The sequence below is a fragment of the Oenanthe melanoleuca genome, chromosome 4A, assembly GCF_029582105.1.
Source record: "Oenanthe melanoleuca isolate GR-GAL-2019-014 chromosome 4A, OMel1.0, whole genome shotgun sequence".
Taxonomy (NCBI): domain Eukaryota; kingdom Metazoa; phylum Chordata; class Aves; order Passeriformes; family Muscicapidae; genus Oenanthe; species Oenanthe melanoleuca.
Window position 1 is genome coordinate 13,713,406 of NC_079338.1, and position 15,990 is coordinate 13,729,395.

The following is a 15,990-nucleotide window of genomic DNA, read 5'->3' on the forward strand; positions in this document are numbered from 1 at the left end:
TGGAAACATCAGTAAAAAGGTTTGGGAAACATTGGCACAGACAGGAACACACGCCAAGAATGTACAAGAAACACAGTAATCTTTTTGCAATTCTTGAGTTTAATTACTTCAGCATGTGGGTTTTTCTTGTTATTCAGTCTTCCCCTTTGCATTGCAATCTTTCTTAAGAAAGTTGCACAAATACTTTTCCTGAACCTGTACATAAACCAGATACACAGATGCACAAACTTTTTTTTTTTTTTTTTTAATTTTCTTAAGCCTTGGTTTCTTAACTTCTTAAGAGAGAAAGTATATTAAAAACCCATGATGCACTCAGACCCAATATCTGACAGTGAGCTGTGCTGAGGGGAGAGGACTCTGAGACAGAGGAACATGACACTAATCCATGACAGAAATTACAGTCCAACCAGTGCAGGGAGCCAGAGGTGCAGATCAGCCTCCCAAAGAACTCTGTTGTCTGCATGGTGCTGTCAAACAGCACATCAGAAAAGCCTGGTTTTCACTGATTCACTCTTGGCAAAAACTGTGGCCTTTGAGAAGGAATTAACAAACCAAACCTGACCTGGGACAGATGCAACATGCCCAACTCCCCCTGTCCCTTCAGCTCACAAAAACTTGAGACTTTTCAGCCCTTGGCCTCAACAAGTTGGAGAAAGAAAGACTGTGAAGGCTTGAATGAGACAAACTTGACAAAAGGCAATTCAAAAGGAGGAAACGAGAAGGGCCACGAGGTAAGAACAGATACAGAAGCACAGAAATAAAATGACACTGAAGGTGTTACACACTCAGGAGCAGGACCTTCCTCTGCAACTCAGAGATTTGACAGTGAAGCACAAATCCAGCTAAGTTGGGCCACCACAGGTAACATGCATTATCTAGCAGGCTTCAGAATATCTACCTTGGATTCTTGAACAGAAAAGAGCTCAGCACTTATTAGTTCAGGAACATTAGAGAGAACAGAGCCTGCAGGTAGCCTGAACTCCTAAAACTTAAAAAAATTTAAAGTGTGCTGGTAGGAAATACCAGGTGATATTATCCAAGGGGGTTTCTACCTGCATCCAGGCCTCTTGCAGCCCCAGCAGCTGCTGTCATTTCAGCACATAGCAGGTTTGTGTGAAGCTGTGACATGCTTGCTACTAGCACACAACTTGCTGCTCCACTGACACCAGGGCTGGGCTCCACAGTGCAGCTGCTCAGAGAACTTGGGAAACAGTGCAAAAAAAACTTGGGAAACAGTGCCAAAAGAATGTGGGAAACAGTGCAAAAAAGGAACTTTGGGGAATGACTTTTTGGTGAAGTGGACACTAGTTTATGTAATTTATTGTCAAAAAACCTCAGATGCATCTAGTTAATTTGGCTTTAAGATTCCACGGGCAGAAACTGCAGTGTGAAACCCGGTGTGCATACAGGGGCTACCAGCACAGAGAAACCTCAGTGTGACACCCTGTGTCAGTGCAGGGCACCCCAGGGCTCCCCTTCTCATTTCAGGGACAGCTGCTGGCCTTGGCTAAACATGAATCAGTCCTAGTGACCATCTGCAAGGACACAGGGCCTGTGAACTGGGGGCAGGTTACCCCGAACTGCCATGCAATGTGCATGAGAAATCAGAGCTACACAGGGGGGCAAGCACTTCCTACCACAACTCCTACAATCCAGGGCAATGGATGTGTGCTAGCATGGTAAAAAATAATACTCCACAGTTAAATGTCATTTTCCATAGGAAAAATGTTCCCTATATACCTAGGAGCAAATCTAGGAGTATGAAAGTAATATAAGCAGATGCAAACAATTGTAGCCAGTAACTATCAAAAAAGAAATCTCAAATTAAAAACAAAATTTAAAACCAACTTAATTCCAAACAGTAGGCAAGCCACCTATTGAAGCAGGCTCTCCAGAGTAAAACCCAGGTTTAAAGTATTACACACCATTTTTGACATTACTGTCCAGCTAATAAAAACAAACACCATCCCCCAACAAAAAAAAACCCAGCCAAACTTTACAAACAGGATACAAACATATTTCCTCTTGCAATAAGAATATTGAATAAAAAGTTATGGAATACACTGTGGTATGTTTACAGGGCTGTTGTTCTTCCCCTCTGTCTGGTGCCTTCATTCCACCAGCTCTTGTTGTTGCTGAGCTTGTGTTCAGTTCTCCCAGATGTGCTCCCTGCTTGCAGCAAGAGCACTTCCACTTGTCTGCACACAGCAGGGTCCCCAGGAAGCAGGTGAGGACCAAGCTCACACTTTTTGCTGCTCCACTCCTTTGGTGGTTATTCCATAGCACTAAGCTGGTTACAGATGTTCTACGAGTTCAAGAAATTTCTATCTCAGAGGCCTCATCTATGAAGTTAGCAACAGGACTGAGAAGCAGGAGTGGAAACAGTTTATACTCTCCATTCCCATCTTCTGGGAGGAGAGGAGGATCACCCATTCCCAGAGTGTCCAGAGGCTCGGCCTGGCTTGCGGGAGCTGCAAGTGGCACAACGGTTCCACTGGCTGATGGAGGCTGGAGAGCAGGTTTCTCCTCCAGGGGAGGCAGCAGAAAGTCTTTTGGATCATCCACCTTCCCAGCAGCTTCACCTGAAGGCAGCTCTTCAAATAAGGAAAGCAGAGGGTTGGCCCTGTACTGGATCAGCTGCATATCTGAGGGAAAAACAAACAGTTCAAACTGTTTCACCAACTGAAGGCTCTTATTCAAGGCAAGGAAACCTGGAGAAGTTGCTTCAAACTTGGTGCACTACAGGAAAGCCCCAGCTGGGCTGGGACAAACCCTACACCCATGGCTGTCAGAGTGAAGCCAAGGCCCTGTGCCTGGAAACATCAGTGCCTGAAGCCCACTCCAAGCCCCTGACTCTCACAGCAGGCAATGGCAGCACTGCAGGGGTAACCTCAGCAGCTCTGCCTTTGGGGGATCACAGCCTGTGTAGGAGACACTGCTCACGAGCATCTGCAGTTCTGCTCCCCACTGTGGCACTTGTGTCATGTTTCCATGTGAAAAGGGACACAGGACAGGACCCATGTTTTTCATGTGAAAAACCACAGGGCACAGGATGAACCTTTTAAGACTGAGGCACAGCTTCAAGATCAGTGAAACATCACAGTCTTCACAAAAAGCTTAAGCCCAGACCAAACAATGAGATATTATAGGCTAAAACAATTCCATTTCAAAATACAGTTTTCAGAGTGTGGAGCTGCCACAGCACTCAGTGCTCCTTCCTGCCCACCTTTGCTTCCTGCTGTTTCCCTCTCACTTGCTCCCAGACCTTCAGTGCTCTCTGCCAAGTTTGCCATCTGAAACAAAGCAGACAGAGAGTTAAGACAGAATGTTTAACAACAACAACAACAAAATGGAAGTCTTTACTGACTGGTTAACAGAATTAGATGTGGAAGGAGGAGGGAAGAGACTGAGCAATGAGCCTGTTGTTGCACATAAAGGCTTGCACATAGGAGCTCTCAGAAGGAGGCACAATGAAATACAGACAAACTTAACTTACTAAAAAAAAAAAAGAGCTTCTGACTAGCAAGTATTTGTTTTACCTTCCAAACCAGAAGCTTTATTATAATCGGTCTTGTTAGGGTAACAGTGTTAGGGTAACAGTTAAACATTATTTCATCATGTAATTGAATTTTGCAGGCACTGCTTAAACACAGCTGCATTTCACATCAGTTGTTGTCAAAGCTCTTCTTACTGGGAAATCCTAATTTAAATATTATTTCAGGACTACAACAAAAATAACACTTGCAAGGATTTTTTTTAATAATATGAATCAATTTTAGGAACTGGACCAAGAGAAGTAAGTTTGTGCTGAACTTCTGTGTATCTTCTGAGGAAATCCCACAGAGCCATGTTCAGAACAACTACAGTGTATTGCATTACAGTTTTCATTTAGTACTTTTCCTTCAGTCTTCAGACAGGCATTCCAAGTGTATGACTGCACTAGGAATGCAGGACTGGAAATTATCTTGAGATCCCTCTTAAATTCCAGCATGCCAACACTCAGCTGAATGAGATGAACCAGCAGTGTCACCCTGTGCCATCAACCCCATTCCCACCCTTGAGGTGCATCAAGCAAGATCCAACTCCCAGCATCACATTCATCCTCCCCACCACAGAAGTAAATCTTACTCTTACATTTTCAATACCAGTGGGAGTTTCCATCAAGCTCACATCCAGGGCTGGCAGCTCCGGATTAAATGTCTGAAAATAAAACCAGACCATATGTCAACTAATAAAGTTCTTGATATAAAACTGCAGAGAGCTCCTGGAAGGACTGCAGGACCCAGTGTGCTGCTCCTTCCACTGAAGCATGGGGACAGTGGCACCTCCATGGGCCTTCAGCAGGCAGCTTCAAGCTGTGGCAGTGAACTGAGGTCACAGAACAGAAAGGGTTACCCTATTTCCCAGTGATTCTAGGAATACAGCAAAGTTTCACTCCATATCATCCATATCATCCAGCTGAATCAAATACACAGGATGTGATGGTATGTGATTAGGCTTGAGAAGGAGAAGTGAGGCAAATTTTTCCTTTTTTTCCCCTCCTTCAGTTCTGCAGCACAGGAATCCTGTATGACCTGGGAATGGCTCCCAGTATTACCTTGTACACTGTGAATACCTACAAATCATTCTGTTTGCAACTATTTGTTTTTCAAGATGCTCCCAAATCTTACATATTACAACATGGAATAAACCAGCAGCATTCCATGACACAACCTGAGCAGTATTTCTCAGAAATCTGACACAGTGAGAGGACACTCACGTCGCTGAGGGCGTCGGCGCCGAAGTTGTACTGCTTTCCTGACAGCATTGCTTGCAGCTCCTCAAGGCTGGCATCAATGCAGTTCAGAAAATCCTGAATTTCCTCTCTAAAAAGACAAAATTACATAGCACTGTAAGGCATGGGTGGCAGGCAGGCCCTTCTCTTGCCCCACAGGGCAGGTTGCTTACAGTCCAGAACAGCCAAATGGATGAAACCACATTCCTGTATCACCTTTAACTCCAGCTCCTTGAGGTACAGGTACAAGGAAGACTACCTGAACACAACTACAGCTATCAGGTCAAAAAGCAGTTCCTCCTTCCATACCTACTTCCTCCCTCATTTTAGTATCTGGTGAATGTTCTCAGATCCCAGCCTGTACACCAGTATCTGTTAAAACAAAGGTCCAATGGCTTTGCCCTGGGACAATAAGTGATAAGCAAAGGGCTGGAAATAATCTGGGCCTGAAGGAACTCTTCCTACTTTGAAACACCAGCTTGTTGCCAAACTGGACATGTTACCAAGGACAGTGGGCAGGACATGAGGGACAGTGACGAACCTGAGAAGGCAGCTGCAGGCACAATGCCCACACTGCAAGTCTTGCTATGCCATGAGGAGCTCCTGTACTGAATTCCCAGCACTGAGGAACAGGCAGTTCCAAGGCACTGCCCACATCCTGCAGTGCCCAGGAGGGAAGATACAGCAGGGCCTTCAGACTGCATGGGTGCTGGGACAGCAGCCCAGACCCTCCTACATGCTGCTGACCACAGCAGAAGAGCTGTAGGAGCAAGAGTTAAAGCTTTGTCCTCATACAGCTCTCCTGCAGCCACAGTGGGCTGTGTGATCTGACAGGACACAGAGGAAACAGCTTTGTACAAATGAGGGGCAGAGAGGGAAAGGAACAGTGAGATGACAACCAGCACAATCCACACCCAGGTCCCAGGGACAAAGTGCCCACAATGCCAGCCCAAGCTCAGTGCCCAGTACCTGCTGCTTGGCAGCCCCTGGCAGTGACAGCAGTGGGCTGATGGGACACACTGATGGATGCACCAGCAGTCAGGCACACGCTACCATAAAGGTGACAGGGACACAACCTTTTTCAATGTGTGATGCCAACATTTGGCTTTTTCAAGTTCTAGTAACAAAGCTGAAGAGAATTCACTTTGTCAATGACAATTCAAAAGCTAATTCCCTATGTTCTGCCTAACCAACACACCCTCCAAAACTCTGACAGGATCTCACGAGGTGACAACAGCATAACTCTCTTCAGAAACAAGTTAATACCTGTCCAGCAAGGGATCACTTTGGTTTCCAGAGTTGTTCTCATTCAAGATGGAGTCAATTACTGACACAGGGTCCTCTGGAGCATTTGGCTGTGCAGTGTGCAGCTCCACAGCAGCTGTGCCTATTTCGCCGGATTTGCTGACATCGTTTATAGGAACTGATGGCACAGCTTCTGCACAATTTAACTCACTTGGCTGTGATACTTGACAAAGAGGTAAGCCAGGATCCAGAGCTGCCTGTGGCTCTCTAAATGTGACCCAAACAGAAACAACACACAGGAGAATTTATCAACTGCATTACTATTCATTTCAGCTTTAGTATCCCAACTCTTAATAAGATTAGGCCAGGCAAGGATTCAAGTAACAAACTGGTCTTTAGAAAAAGCAGCAAAGTGGCAGATGAAGATTCTTACTACAGCTTATACACAGACCATGTATCAGAGCAAAGCACCTCAAAAAGCAGCAACATAGTATATAGGAATTAGGCAGGAGGGAAACTCCTAAAGAGACTCTAGAAAGAAAAGATTCCAAATCAGTCCATATTTCACTCTGGGTATTAGCAACTAAATAGGTTTTCAGTAAAATCTGTTGCCACACAGAGAATACCTTCCCTAGGATACGCTTAATGAAAGCAGAATTGAAACTGGAGATAAAACTATAGATCCTGATTTGTTAGCAACCTATATACATTTTGGATCATTAGAAGCCTATATAAGCCTTCAGGTCCCTGCTCTGTTGAAAAGTCAAGTATGTGTTCATTTGTTGAACAGACAGAAAAGCCTCAGCAAATTAAACCTGCAATGCTCATCAGCCTGACAGGCCTCCAGGGACTCCTGAAGAGACATGAGCTCTGACAATGACCAATGCTACATGCTGTAGAAGGAGAATCTACAACAGGCCTGTCATGCACAAACTGACATTCAGAGTTTGTGAATGTTTCCAGAACACAGATGGATCACCAACATTAACATAACTACTATCCATTTAACAATCCAGGCACAAATACTTCATATATTTTGGACAAACCTGGCTCTGCCACTTGTGTGTGCCACAGCAAGGAGGCCATTGGTGGCATTTTCCAGGGTGTCAGTGACATCTCGGATTATCAGACCTGTACCATTTCCATCCTCTTCATGTGCACTATGTTCAGAAAAAGCCATCTGCAGATACAGCACAGAATGAGTAAACCATAGGCTCTGATCTTTCCTTTTTTCATACTGAAGACCCATTCTCCTTGCAGCTTCTCTTTGCTGTTCACATTTAATCTGTGACCAGTTGCACTGATTTGCATGATTTTACAGCCAGAGTGCTGCTCTAAAGCTGCTCATTACAAAAGGGAGAGCATTTAACTGCAAGGTTTGGGTATTTGTAGCTATGAGGAAGACTGACATCATTGTGTATCATCCTGTCCAACCCACTGCCTCTGTCCCTGGGGAGACTTACAGCTTGGCCACTCTCCACAGGGATGCGGACATACTGCCGACTGTACTTGGAGGGTGAAGCACCCGCAGCATCCGTGAGAGACCTGAGACAAAGCACAGCTTTAGTACATCCTGACTGCCAGAGGCAAGAGCTGCAGCACTGCCAAAGACAGGCAGTGGTAGTGATCATTCCTGCCCTCCCAAGAAGCCTGGCTTTTGGGAACGTGTGTCAAGAAGGCAGCCTGTACTACACACACACTGTGGTTTGGAAGAAGTCAGTCACACGTGCACGTTTGGAGATTTACCACTTCTGATAACTGTGCCCCTTGGAATTGAAAATGTGTAGAATATTCTCTTCCCACCTGTTTTAGTGATAAGGAGGAAATATTTATTTTGTGCTTGACTGAACTTCCATCAGCTTTCTCAAGTGTGATAAAAATACCTGTCACACAACAGAGACTGATTCATCCGTACAATTCACATCTGACACTGATCTGGGACCTATCAAGTAATTACCTTTTTCTTTTGACCCCAACAATATAATTTCCTCGCATCAAACTTAGTATAAATTGAAGAATCTAAAAAGGAAAAACAAAAGAAAACCAAAACATCGGTCAGCATAGCAATCCTAACATTAAATTCTTAGTTCTGATTTTGCTATAAAATGATATAGTTACATGACAGAAATTAAGAGGTATTTTTAAAATCCATTTGCAATTGTATCTTAAAGAACAAAGCAAGAGTTAAAAACTGCATAGCCCACTTGCACAGTTGGCTTTTTTTAAAAAAAATGCAATGTAACAGCACAAGTCACTAGAGGATTCCAGACCAGAAACAGCTGAGGAATAAACCAGAGAAAATTTTTTCCAGCGTGCAAGCTCCTAGAGTTTCTGCATTCCAAGTTCACTTCTCAAGTGGTCTAAGTGTATCCTGGTCCAAGATCTTTCACAGACTCCATTCCATGTGCCTGCAATCTCTCAAGTTCTGGGCTCCTGTTACCATGCACTGTCTCCACACACTGATATCCTACTATGACTTTTCCTTAGTGCTTTGCTCGTGGTTCTTTACTGTGCTACTTCTGAGACTCAGGAACTGTGAATGTTTTCTTTATGCTGTATTAATACAGCCTGTTCAGCTCTGTGTCATTTGTCATTCTACATAAGCAAAGAATGCCATGAAGTATCACAGAGGCAGGAATAAGGATGGTAGCACTGAAGATGCTGCAATGGTACCTTAGACAGCAGCTTCTGTTGTTGACTGTGCTTCTGCCTTAGAACTGCCACTTCTTTCCACAGGGCCTTATTTTCTCTGCAATGCAGAATAAATCAGAAGACAGAGGATGAACAGAGTTTACTTTATATGCTCTAGTTTCACAGCTTTCAAACTTTTAGAGTATCTTGCAGAACCAATGGCAACATTCCTTCTGTGGATAACTAACCCTCAGTTAATTCGATCTACTAGCATAAACTCTGAGTTAACTTCACTTCATTTTCCATCAGCAGCATCACTCACTTAATAAGGACACCCTCATCCTCTGCTGCTCCACCAATGACCTTGATCTGAGGTATTCCTTCAAAGCCTCAAAGCTGTTGAATAAGGACTTTGTGTTACACTCAGCCTGTTTCCAAACACTGACAGCCTTGGGACACATCTAAAGGTGGTGTTCAAGGGGCTTGGTAGGTTGGTTTTTTTTTAAGGAACAGAGAGAGAAAGGTATCTCCTGAACTCGTTGATATCTGCTGGCATACCAATGAGCTGAATGAATTACCAGTGCCTATAGGAAGGGGATCTGAGAGAATAGAGATGAGGATGTGCAAAGTCCTCTTCCAGTTAGAAAGAAAACAAAACACCAATTGTGCCTCACTGCATCTAACCCTGTTTGTATTAAAAAAATTAAATGCTTTTATTGACCTAAGAAACTACTAGAGGTGCTGCCAACCAGAGTGAAATCTCAAACAAGCTCCCAGTCTAAATCTCCAGTCTGTAACTGAATTACAAAACCAAACAAGATTCAGAATGCTGTGTGGGGTGGAATGGGCATTCTTAGGAAAAAATATAGCTTCACCTGTTTCCAGTTCAAATGAAACCCATATTTAGCCAATCTCCATCAGATACAAGCAACATTCAAAGCGTAAGCGCCCCGAAACAGCCGAGTCTACCTCTTCATGTTAGCCAGCCTGACATCCATGTTGTTCTGCTGCTCTCTCATCTCCTGCACCTCAGACAGGACTTTGTGCAAATCCTCTGTGCAGACCTTGAGATCCTCAGTTCTCACTGCAGACACCTAGAATAGGTACACATGCTTTACTACAAACAGTGCATACTCCTTGCTGCAGGTAGAGTGCAGCAGCCTGCAGGGCAGGACCAAGCCCCATTGAAAGACCAGACAGGACTGCAATTCTTACATGGCACAAAACACAACTGCTACAGGTCACAATCCTTAGGACATGAAAAAACCAAGATACCAATGAAAACATGAGATTAGCACTTTGTACCTGGAGACAGTAGATTCATAACAACTTCACAATAAAAAAAACTGACTGCAAAGGGCTTTCCCTGGGGGTTCTCTGCCAGGCTTGGTGACAGTTTGCCCTCTAGTGTCACAGAGCAAACACCAGCCACAAAAACCCCACAGCTAATAGTGGAAGAACAAGATCATCACAGTCCTTCCAGGTATGAGTAAATTTGCCAGCAAAGGAGTAACAAATTTCCATTGAGTTACTGGGAGATGAAGGTGTATAGTTAGATGCATCCTACTCAATCAGGAAATTTATCCCACATCAGTTGAATTGCAGGTTCCCTTATTGGTGTTTCCTCTACTACATCTCTGCCCAGTGACATTCCAAAGTTATGGAGACTTGTCTGCAGAAAGAAGAGTCTAAATTGCTCTTCTGCTCACAGCACAATCCGTGAATGCTGCTACTTCAAATGATGGTGGAAAAGCCATCAGAGAGCAAAAAGCTCACCATCTCCTTCCTGCACTTCTACATTAAACATTTTCCAGTTCCTTCAGCAACTCTCTCTGCAGTAGAAGCATTGTTGGCTGAAGCACAACTCAGGATTTTGAAAAAGACAGGTCTATAGTGCATCACTTGCATATATCTGAATGATACATCCAGGTTTTGTGGGCATAATTTCGAACATCATTTTGCCAAATACTGACTATAATTGAGCCACATGGAGTTGTACCAGGTGTTTTTCCCAGCCTACAGCCTGCTGGGAGTTTTCTTGTTACTCTGCTGAATTCCAAGGAGGATGTGAAAGCATCTCATGTAGATTCCAAAGGAGAGGTGAGAGGTGTGAGATAACTTCTGTGCAGGTTGGGTCACACATCTTGTCTTCCAAAGAGGAGTGGGATGGTCAGAAATGAACCAATGGTGTTACACACCAAGATCCCATCCTCTTGTGCTGGAACAGAACACAGCTGTTGTGTAATCACTTCTCAGACATGACTAACTACTTTCTTGCCACAATCCAATGGTGCAAAGGATGGACTGAAGGATCTGACAGTTCTCCCTGTCTGCAGTCTAGATGCTTTGTGTTGGCTGCAATTAATAACTTAGGCTAATGTACACAGGGTGCATCCCAAATGGAATTCAAGGCTCCCTGATTTCTCTTCAGCACACCACCTCTCTGTGGGAAGACAACCAAAAATTGCAGGGAATGGGTGGAAATTCCAAATGCAGCCAGCTAGCCTCCAACAAGGGCCATTGAAAATTCTGCTCAAGGAACTGCTCTACAGAGTCCTCAACTGGCTAGTCAGGGTGTCCTTGGGTGCTGAGGCACTGGCACAGGCTGCCCAAGGAAACCTGGCTGTCCCATCCCTGGCTGGATGGGGCTTGGAGCAACCTGGTCTAGTGGGAGGTGTCCCTGTCCATGGCACTGTGTAGAATGAGATGAGCTCTAAGGTGCCTTCCAATTCAAATCATTCTGATATTCTGTGATGACACACAGGGTATCTGCACACCAGCAGAGCCAAAAGTGAAAGGGAAAAAGTAAAGCAAGCCCTGAGAGAGGCTTGAAACACAGTTTACAGCCAATACTGGAATATGGCCCCATTCCAGGCAGTAAAACAGCAAGAAAATTAATGACTGTTTTGCAAAAAATCACTAACATTTCCTGTGCAACAAAGAGTATCTTTCACCAACCTATTCAACACTTGGCACTGAGCAGAGCTCTTGTCTTTCCATCTAGAACACTCCACCCAGTGCACCACCCCTGGGACACATGGTGCCACACCTGACGTCACGGTGCAGCGGCCCTGGCAGGCGTGCAGGCTGGGACACGTGGTGACAGCAGGGGGGGAGCACAGCCCCCCCCAGCACCACTCCATCGATCCTGGCTCCAGCAGGGGCAGCTCAGTCAAGAATCAATCCTAACACAATTGTGCCTCTCCAGCCTACCCCGGGCTTTTATTACCCTGGACAATGCAGCCACACCTGACAACAGCCTAAAGAAAAGATTCTGCTGTTCAAATGTCAACGTGATGTATCATGATACTCTCTTCCTCAGGATATTATGGGCTGTAATGTGCCAATAGAGGATAAATATCTGTGCAGAAACAGGTCAGACAAGGCCTGAACGTACAAAAGAAAAGCAGAAAGTGTTTGTAAGGATGTAGCTTAGTGGCAGCACAGTTTTGGAGGAGCAATATAATTTACACAAACTCATCCAAATGAACTGGTTACCAATGACCTTGCTAATTTTTAATGAGTGCCAAATGGGAAAGTATTTTCCTCTGCTTCTTTCATTTTGTGCCTTTCTCAGGCTGGAGATGCTGACAGAACTGCAGACCATGCTAAGTTGCAATCAGGGATATGAGCTCTGTGGAGAAGGGCTGTGGTTTGATGCTGATGCAGAACATGGCCGTACCCCATTTCACGAGCAAGAGCAGAGCAGATTTGTCTGAGCACTGGCACAAGGAGGCCCAGCAAGCACTGGCCTGGCACTGTGAGGAAGTTACCTTGGCTCCCATGGTATTTGCTGGCTGTGTTTGATTCTCCCATACGTGCTCCTGATAAGCCACTTTCTGTAACTAGGTGAAATAAACATGTGCTTCGACTGTACCTTGCGCTTGATGTTCTCCAGTAAATGTGCCTTCCCTTGCTTGAAGAAAGGGTGCTGGAACTCAATGACTGAGCTTTTCTCTGCTGTAATGATACCATTCTCCAGAGCAATCACCTTCCTGAAACCATCTGTGGAGAGGAAATCAACACAGGCATTTCTTCCAGTTGGAAGTTGACTTGGAATAGATACAGCTTAAGGAAAGTCTAGTGCTACCAAAACACCCACTGCACTACATTTACTGGGAGCAGAAATTATGAAAAGCACCCAAGGTAGCTTTTCTTGGTGCTCAATAATTTCATTGCTCTGATCTTCACAGCTAGAGAATATGTCCACAGTACCACTGCCTCTCCTTGGCAGGCTGCACAGGCAGCTGCACAGTGTGTGTCTGTAGGGAAGACAGCCATTGCCAAACCATCAGCCATGTACAAACCTTCACAACAGTTAGTCAGAAATGAGATTTATTATGATATCTTGAATAGAATCATGTCCCAGTGGAAGCAGAGGAATGGTACACTTTCCCTTTTATCCCTGACAACTACTATCAGAACAAATGCTGTCATATACCACCATGGTCTACAGAATAAAGCAAGGCAGAGAGGTTAGTTCCTTGCCTGTCTATATAAAAACCTGCAGCAGAGCACCTTCTTCATATCAGACTGTCTGTACAAAGTAAGATACTGCCAGTTCTATTTCAATCACTGCTCAAACATCACAGGGTAGATGAATGATTCAGCTGACAGGCCAATCCATGTCTCTTCTCAGTCAAGGTTTTAATACAATTAAAGCACTCCAACTATTATTAGAAATCCAGAATAGATCTAGCAGGAAAAGGAGGCTGCCACTACACTGTGTATCTACATAGGAATATTTGCTTTTTTTTCATTTCCCTGGCTACAAGGAAAGAGACAATTGCTTCTTTGGATTATCCTCTGTCACTCAAGTGGATCTTACAAACAAAAGCACACAACACAAACAAGCATATAGCTTCTGCCCAGAGACTAAATAGATATGCTATCTGTGCTACAGGTTACAAAACCTATACAGGTATCAGCTAGAGAGATCAGGCAAACCTACTGGGCAAGGACAGAGCTCCTCCCTGTCAGTCTGAAATTCTAAGGCAGCACCTCCTATGTTGGTTGTCCCTCCACTAATCCCAGAAGCTCCTGCAGTTATTCCTGTTGGTTGCTGCAGCCTTGCATGCTGCACTGTGCCCCTGAGCCACCCCCACTGCACCCCTCTGCCTGGCCATGCTGTGCGTGTGCTATGAAATGCTGCCACATGATGCTCACAAGCTGAGCAAACATAATGAAAAATGTAGTCCAGCTTGGCCCATCAGCAGGATTGATCTGATTCCAACACAGCAAAGCAGGCAAGAGCAGTGGTAGCCCCAAAATCCAGGCAATTATTTTTCACATTCTAGGTATATGGGTGAACACTCAGCCTCTACTGCCCTGGGTACACATTTGCTGCAAGAGCAATGCTGGAGCTCAGGGAACCTCACCTTTAGGCACCAGCATATGCTCTTACAGATGTTACTCAAAAGAGCTTGGAGCTAAAATACAAAAACCAAACACTAAACCAAGCTCTATCATCAGTCTTTTCTTTTGTGAAGCAAACTTAAAGCCAAGGCTCAGAGATGAAGCTTTTTATCAGGCTTTTTAGGGGTGAAAGACTTGCCAAGTCCATTAGCTTGTTTAAAGAAATCCAAACCAAGTAGCTGTGAACTTGGCAGAGTGTGTAGGAACCGCTGATGCTTACACATGTTGAGCTGCCGTATGAAGCTGGAGATGTTGTTGTGTTTGAAGTACTTGGGCAGCAGCTCCTTGGCAAACCTCTGCTCATCCAGAATGCAGAAATTCTCGCCATTCTAGGAAATAAGCAGAAGTAACAGTCAGTGAACAAGCACAGCTTTTCTAAGGTGTTGCTCTTAAATGAAGATCATAAATCAGCAGAGACAGTTCTGACAGCAGAGAAGGGCAAAGACTTCACCAAGAGAATTGTCTGTGGGAACACTTCTGAGTACTTGGGACTGGACTAAAAAGTTTGAATTCAAAGACAGAATTACATGGAACACTTCTATTGAAAAAGGAGTATTTCTTAAAGCCCTAACATACTGATCTTAATCCAAAGCAAAACCGTTCTAAAAACCTGCTCCCTTTGTCCCCAGGAAACATAAACATTGCACAAGCCCAATGGAATTCATGCTACCAAAGAGATTTCATCTCCCTTCATCAGACTGCCCAGCTCCTGACAAGATTCTTCCATTGTAGGTGCTATGTCATCACTAAAAATAACCACGGAACGTTGCTGAGTTACCGAAAGTTCAGACAACACAACCCAGTGGTGACCAGGGGTAAGCGTGACACCAGCAGTGCCAGATTCATTATATGCTCAAGATCAAACTTCCTGGAAACAGGAAGAGCGTTTTGCATCACTTTTATATTGTTAATGAAGAGAACAAAAATACTGCGTTTCTTTTCATCTTTGCCTTTGTAAAGGGCAAACGGCTGGGAAAAAAACAAGAAGTGAAGAGAAATCCTACGGATTTAAAAACGGCAGAGAACAAAAATAAACACAGTGCGTGTCTGGACTGTCTGGTCGGCGTGTCCGTGCCCTCAGCCCGCGGGGCACATCTGTCTCCGCTCCGCAAGGAAAACGGACAGTTAATGGCTCCTGACAGCGTCCTTTCAGCACCCGGAGCTGCTGTCCGGGAACTCGGGGCTGTCCCCGGGGGATGTCCCGCTGCTCCAGCACCGCCGCCGCGGGCCGCAGGCGGGAGGGGCCCGGGCACCGGGGGAGGCCCCGGGCACGGCCAGGTGACAGCTCCGGGCACAACTTCGGGCACCGGAAGAGGCTCCGGGCACGGCCCCGGGCACCGGGAGAGGCCCCGGGCGCGGCCAGGGGACAGCTCCGGGCACCGGGAGAGGCCCCGGGCACGGCCAGGGGACAGCTCCGGGCACGGCCCCGGGCACCGGGAGAGGCCCCGGGCAGGGCCCCGGGCGCGCCGAGCCGCCAGCACCACTGCAAGCGGCGCGGGGAAGCGGGCTCGGCACGCTCCGGGCAGCCGGGGCTCCTCCGCCACCGCCCGCCCGCAGCGCTCCGCACCCCGGCCCGGCGCCCCCACCACCCTCGAGTCCTTCGCGCGGGCCTCCCCGGGCCGGGCCCCAGCGGCCACCTCACCCTGCTCCAGCAGATGACGTCGTCGCTGTCCGGATCCTCCAGCAAGGCCCAGAGCTTGGCGAGGAAGCCGGGCACGGGCACGGGCCCGCCGGGGGCGGGCGCGGCGGGGGCGGCGGGGCCGCGGGGCAGCGCGGGCGCCTCCCGCATCCTCGGACCGCGACGGGCCGCGCGAGCGGGGACGGGCCGTGCGGGGCCGCGCGACGCACCCGGGGGCGGGCCCGCCGCGCGGAGCGGCCGCTGATTGGCGGGAACCGCCAGGCCCCGCCCCCCGCCCCGGCGGCGG

General features: G+C 46.3%; 1 protein-coding gene across 1 annotated transcript; it reads right to left on the reverse strand.

The window, feature by feature from the left end:
• Positions 1 to 79: 79 nt before the first annotated feature.
• LOC130253020 (heat shock factor protein 3-like) lies at positions 80 to 15,914 on the reverse strand. The gene is made up of 13 exons (XM_056491236.1): positions 15,708 to 15,914; positions 14,286 to 14,394; positions 12,528 to 12,655; positions 9,620 to 9,744; positions 8,693 to 8,768; positions 7,977 to 8,038; positions 7,483 to 7,564; positions 7,066 to 7,199; positions 6,041 to 6,286; positions 4,760 to 4,865; positions 4,135 to 4,200; positions 3,227 to 3,293; positions 80 to 2,645 (listed from the first exon to the last, which is right to left on the reverse strand). The coding sequence occupies exons 1-13, from the start codon at positions 15,852 to 15,854 to the stop codon at positions 2,314 to 2,316; spliced, it is 1,680 nt and encodes a 559-aa protein (XP_056347211.1). The 5' UTR covers positions 15,855 to 15,914; the 3' UTR covers positions 80 to 2,313.
• Positions 15,915 to 15,990: the final 76 nt, after the last annotated feature.

Excerpts from the sequence above, each read along its gene's own strand:
- LOC130253020 (XM_056491236.1), bottom strand. The coding sequence starts at position 15,854 with ATGCGGGAGGCGCCCGCGCTGCCCCGCGGCCCCGCCGCCCCCGCCGCG. Across the intron at positions 8,769-9,619 it reads AGGCTGGCTAACATGAAGAG|AGAAAATAAGGCCCTGTGGA; the intron begins GTAGACTCGGCT and ends TCTGCATTGCAG. Across the intron at positions 2,646-3,226 it reads GGAAACAGCAGGAAGCAAAG|ATATGCAGCTGATCCAGTAC; the intron begins GTGGGCAGGAAG and ends TTTTTCCCTCAG.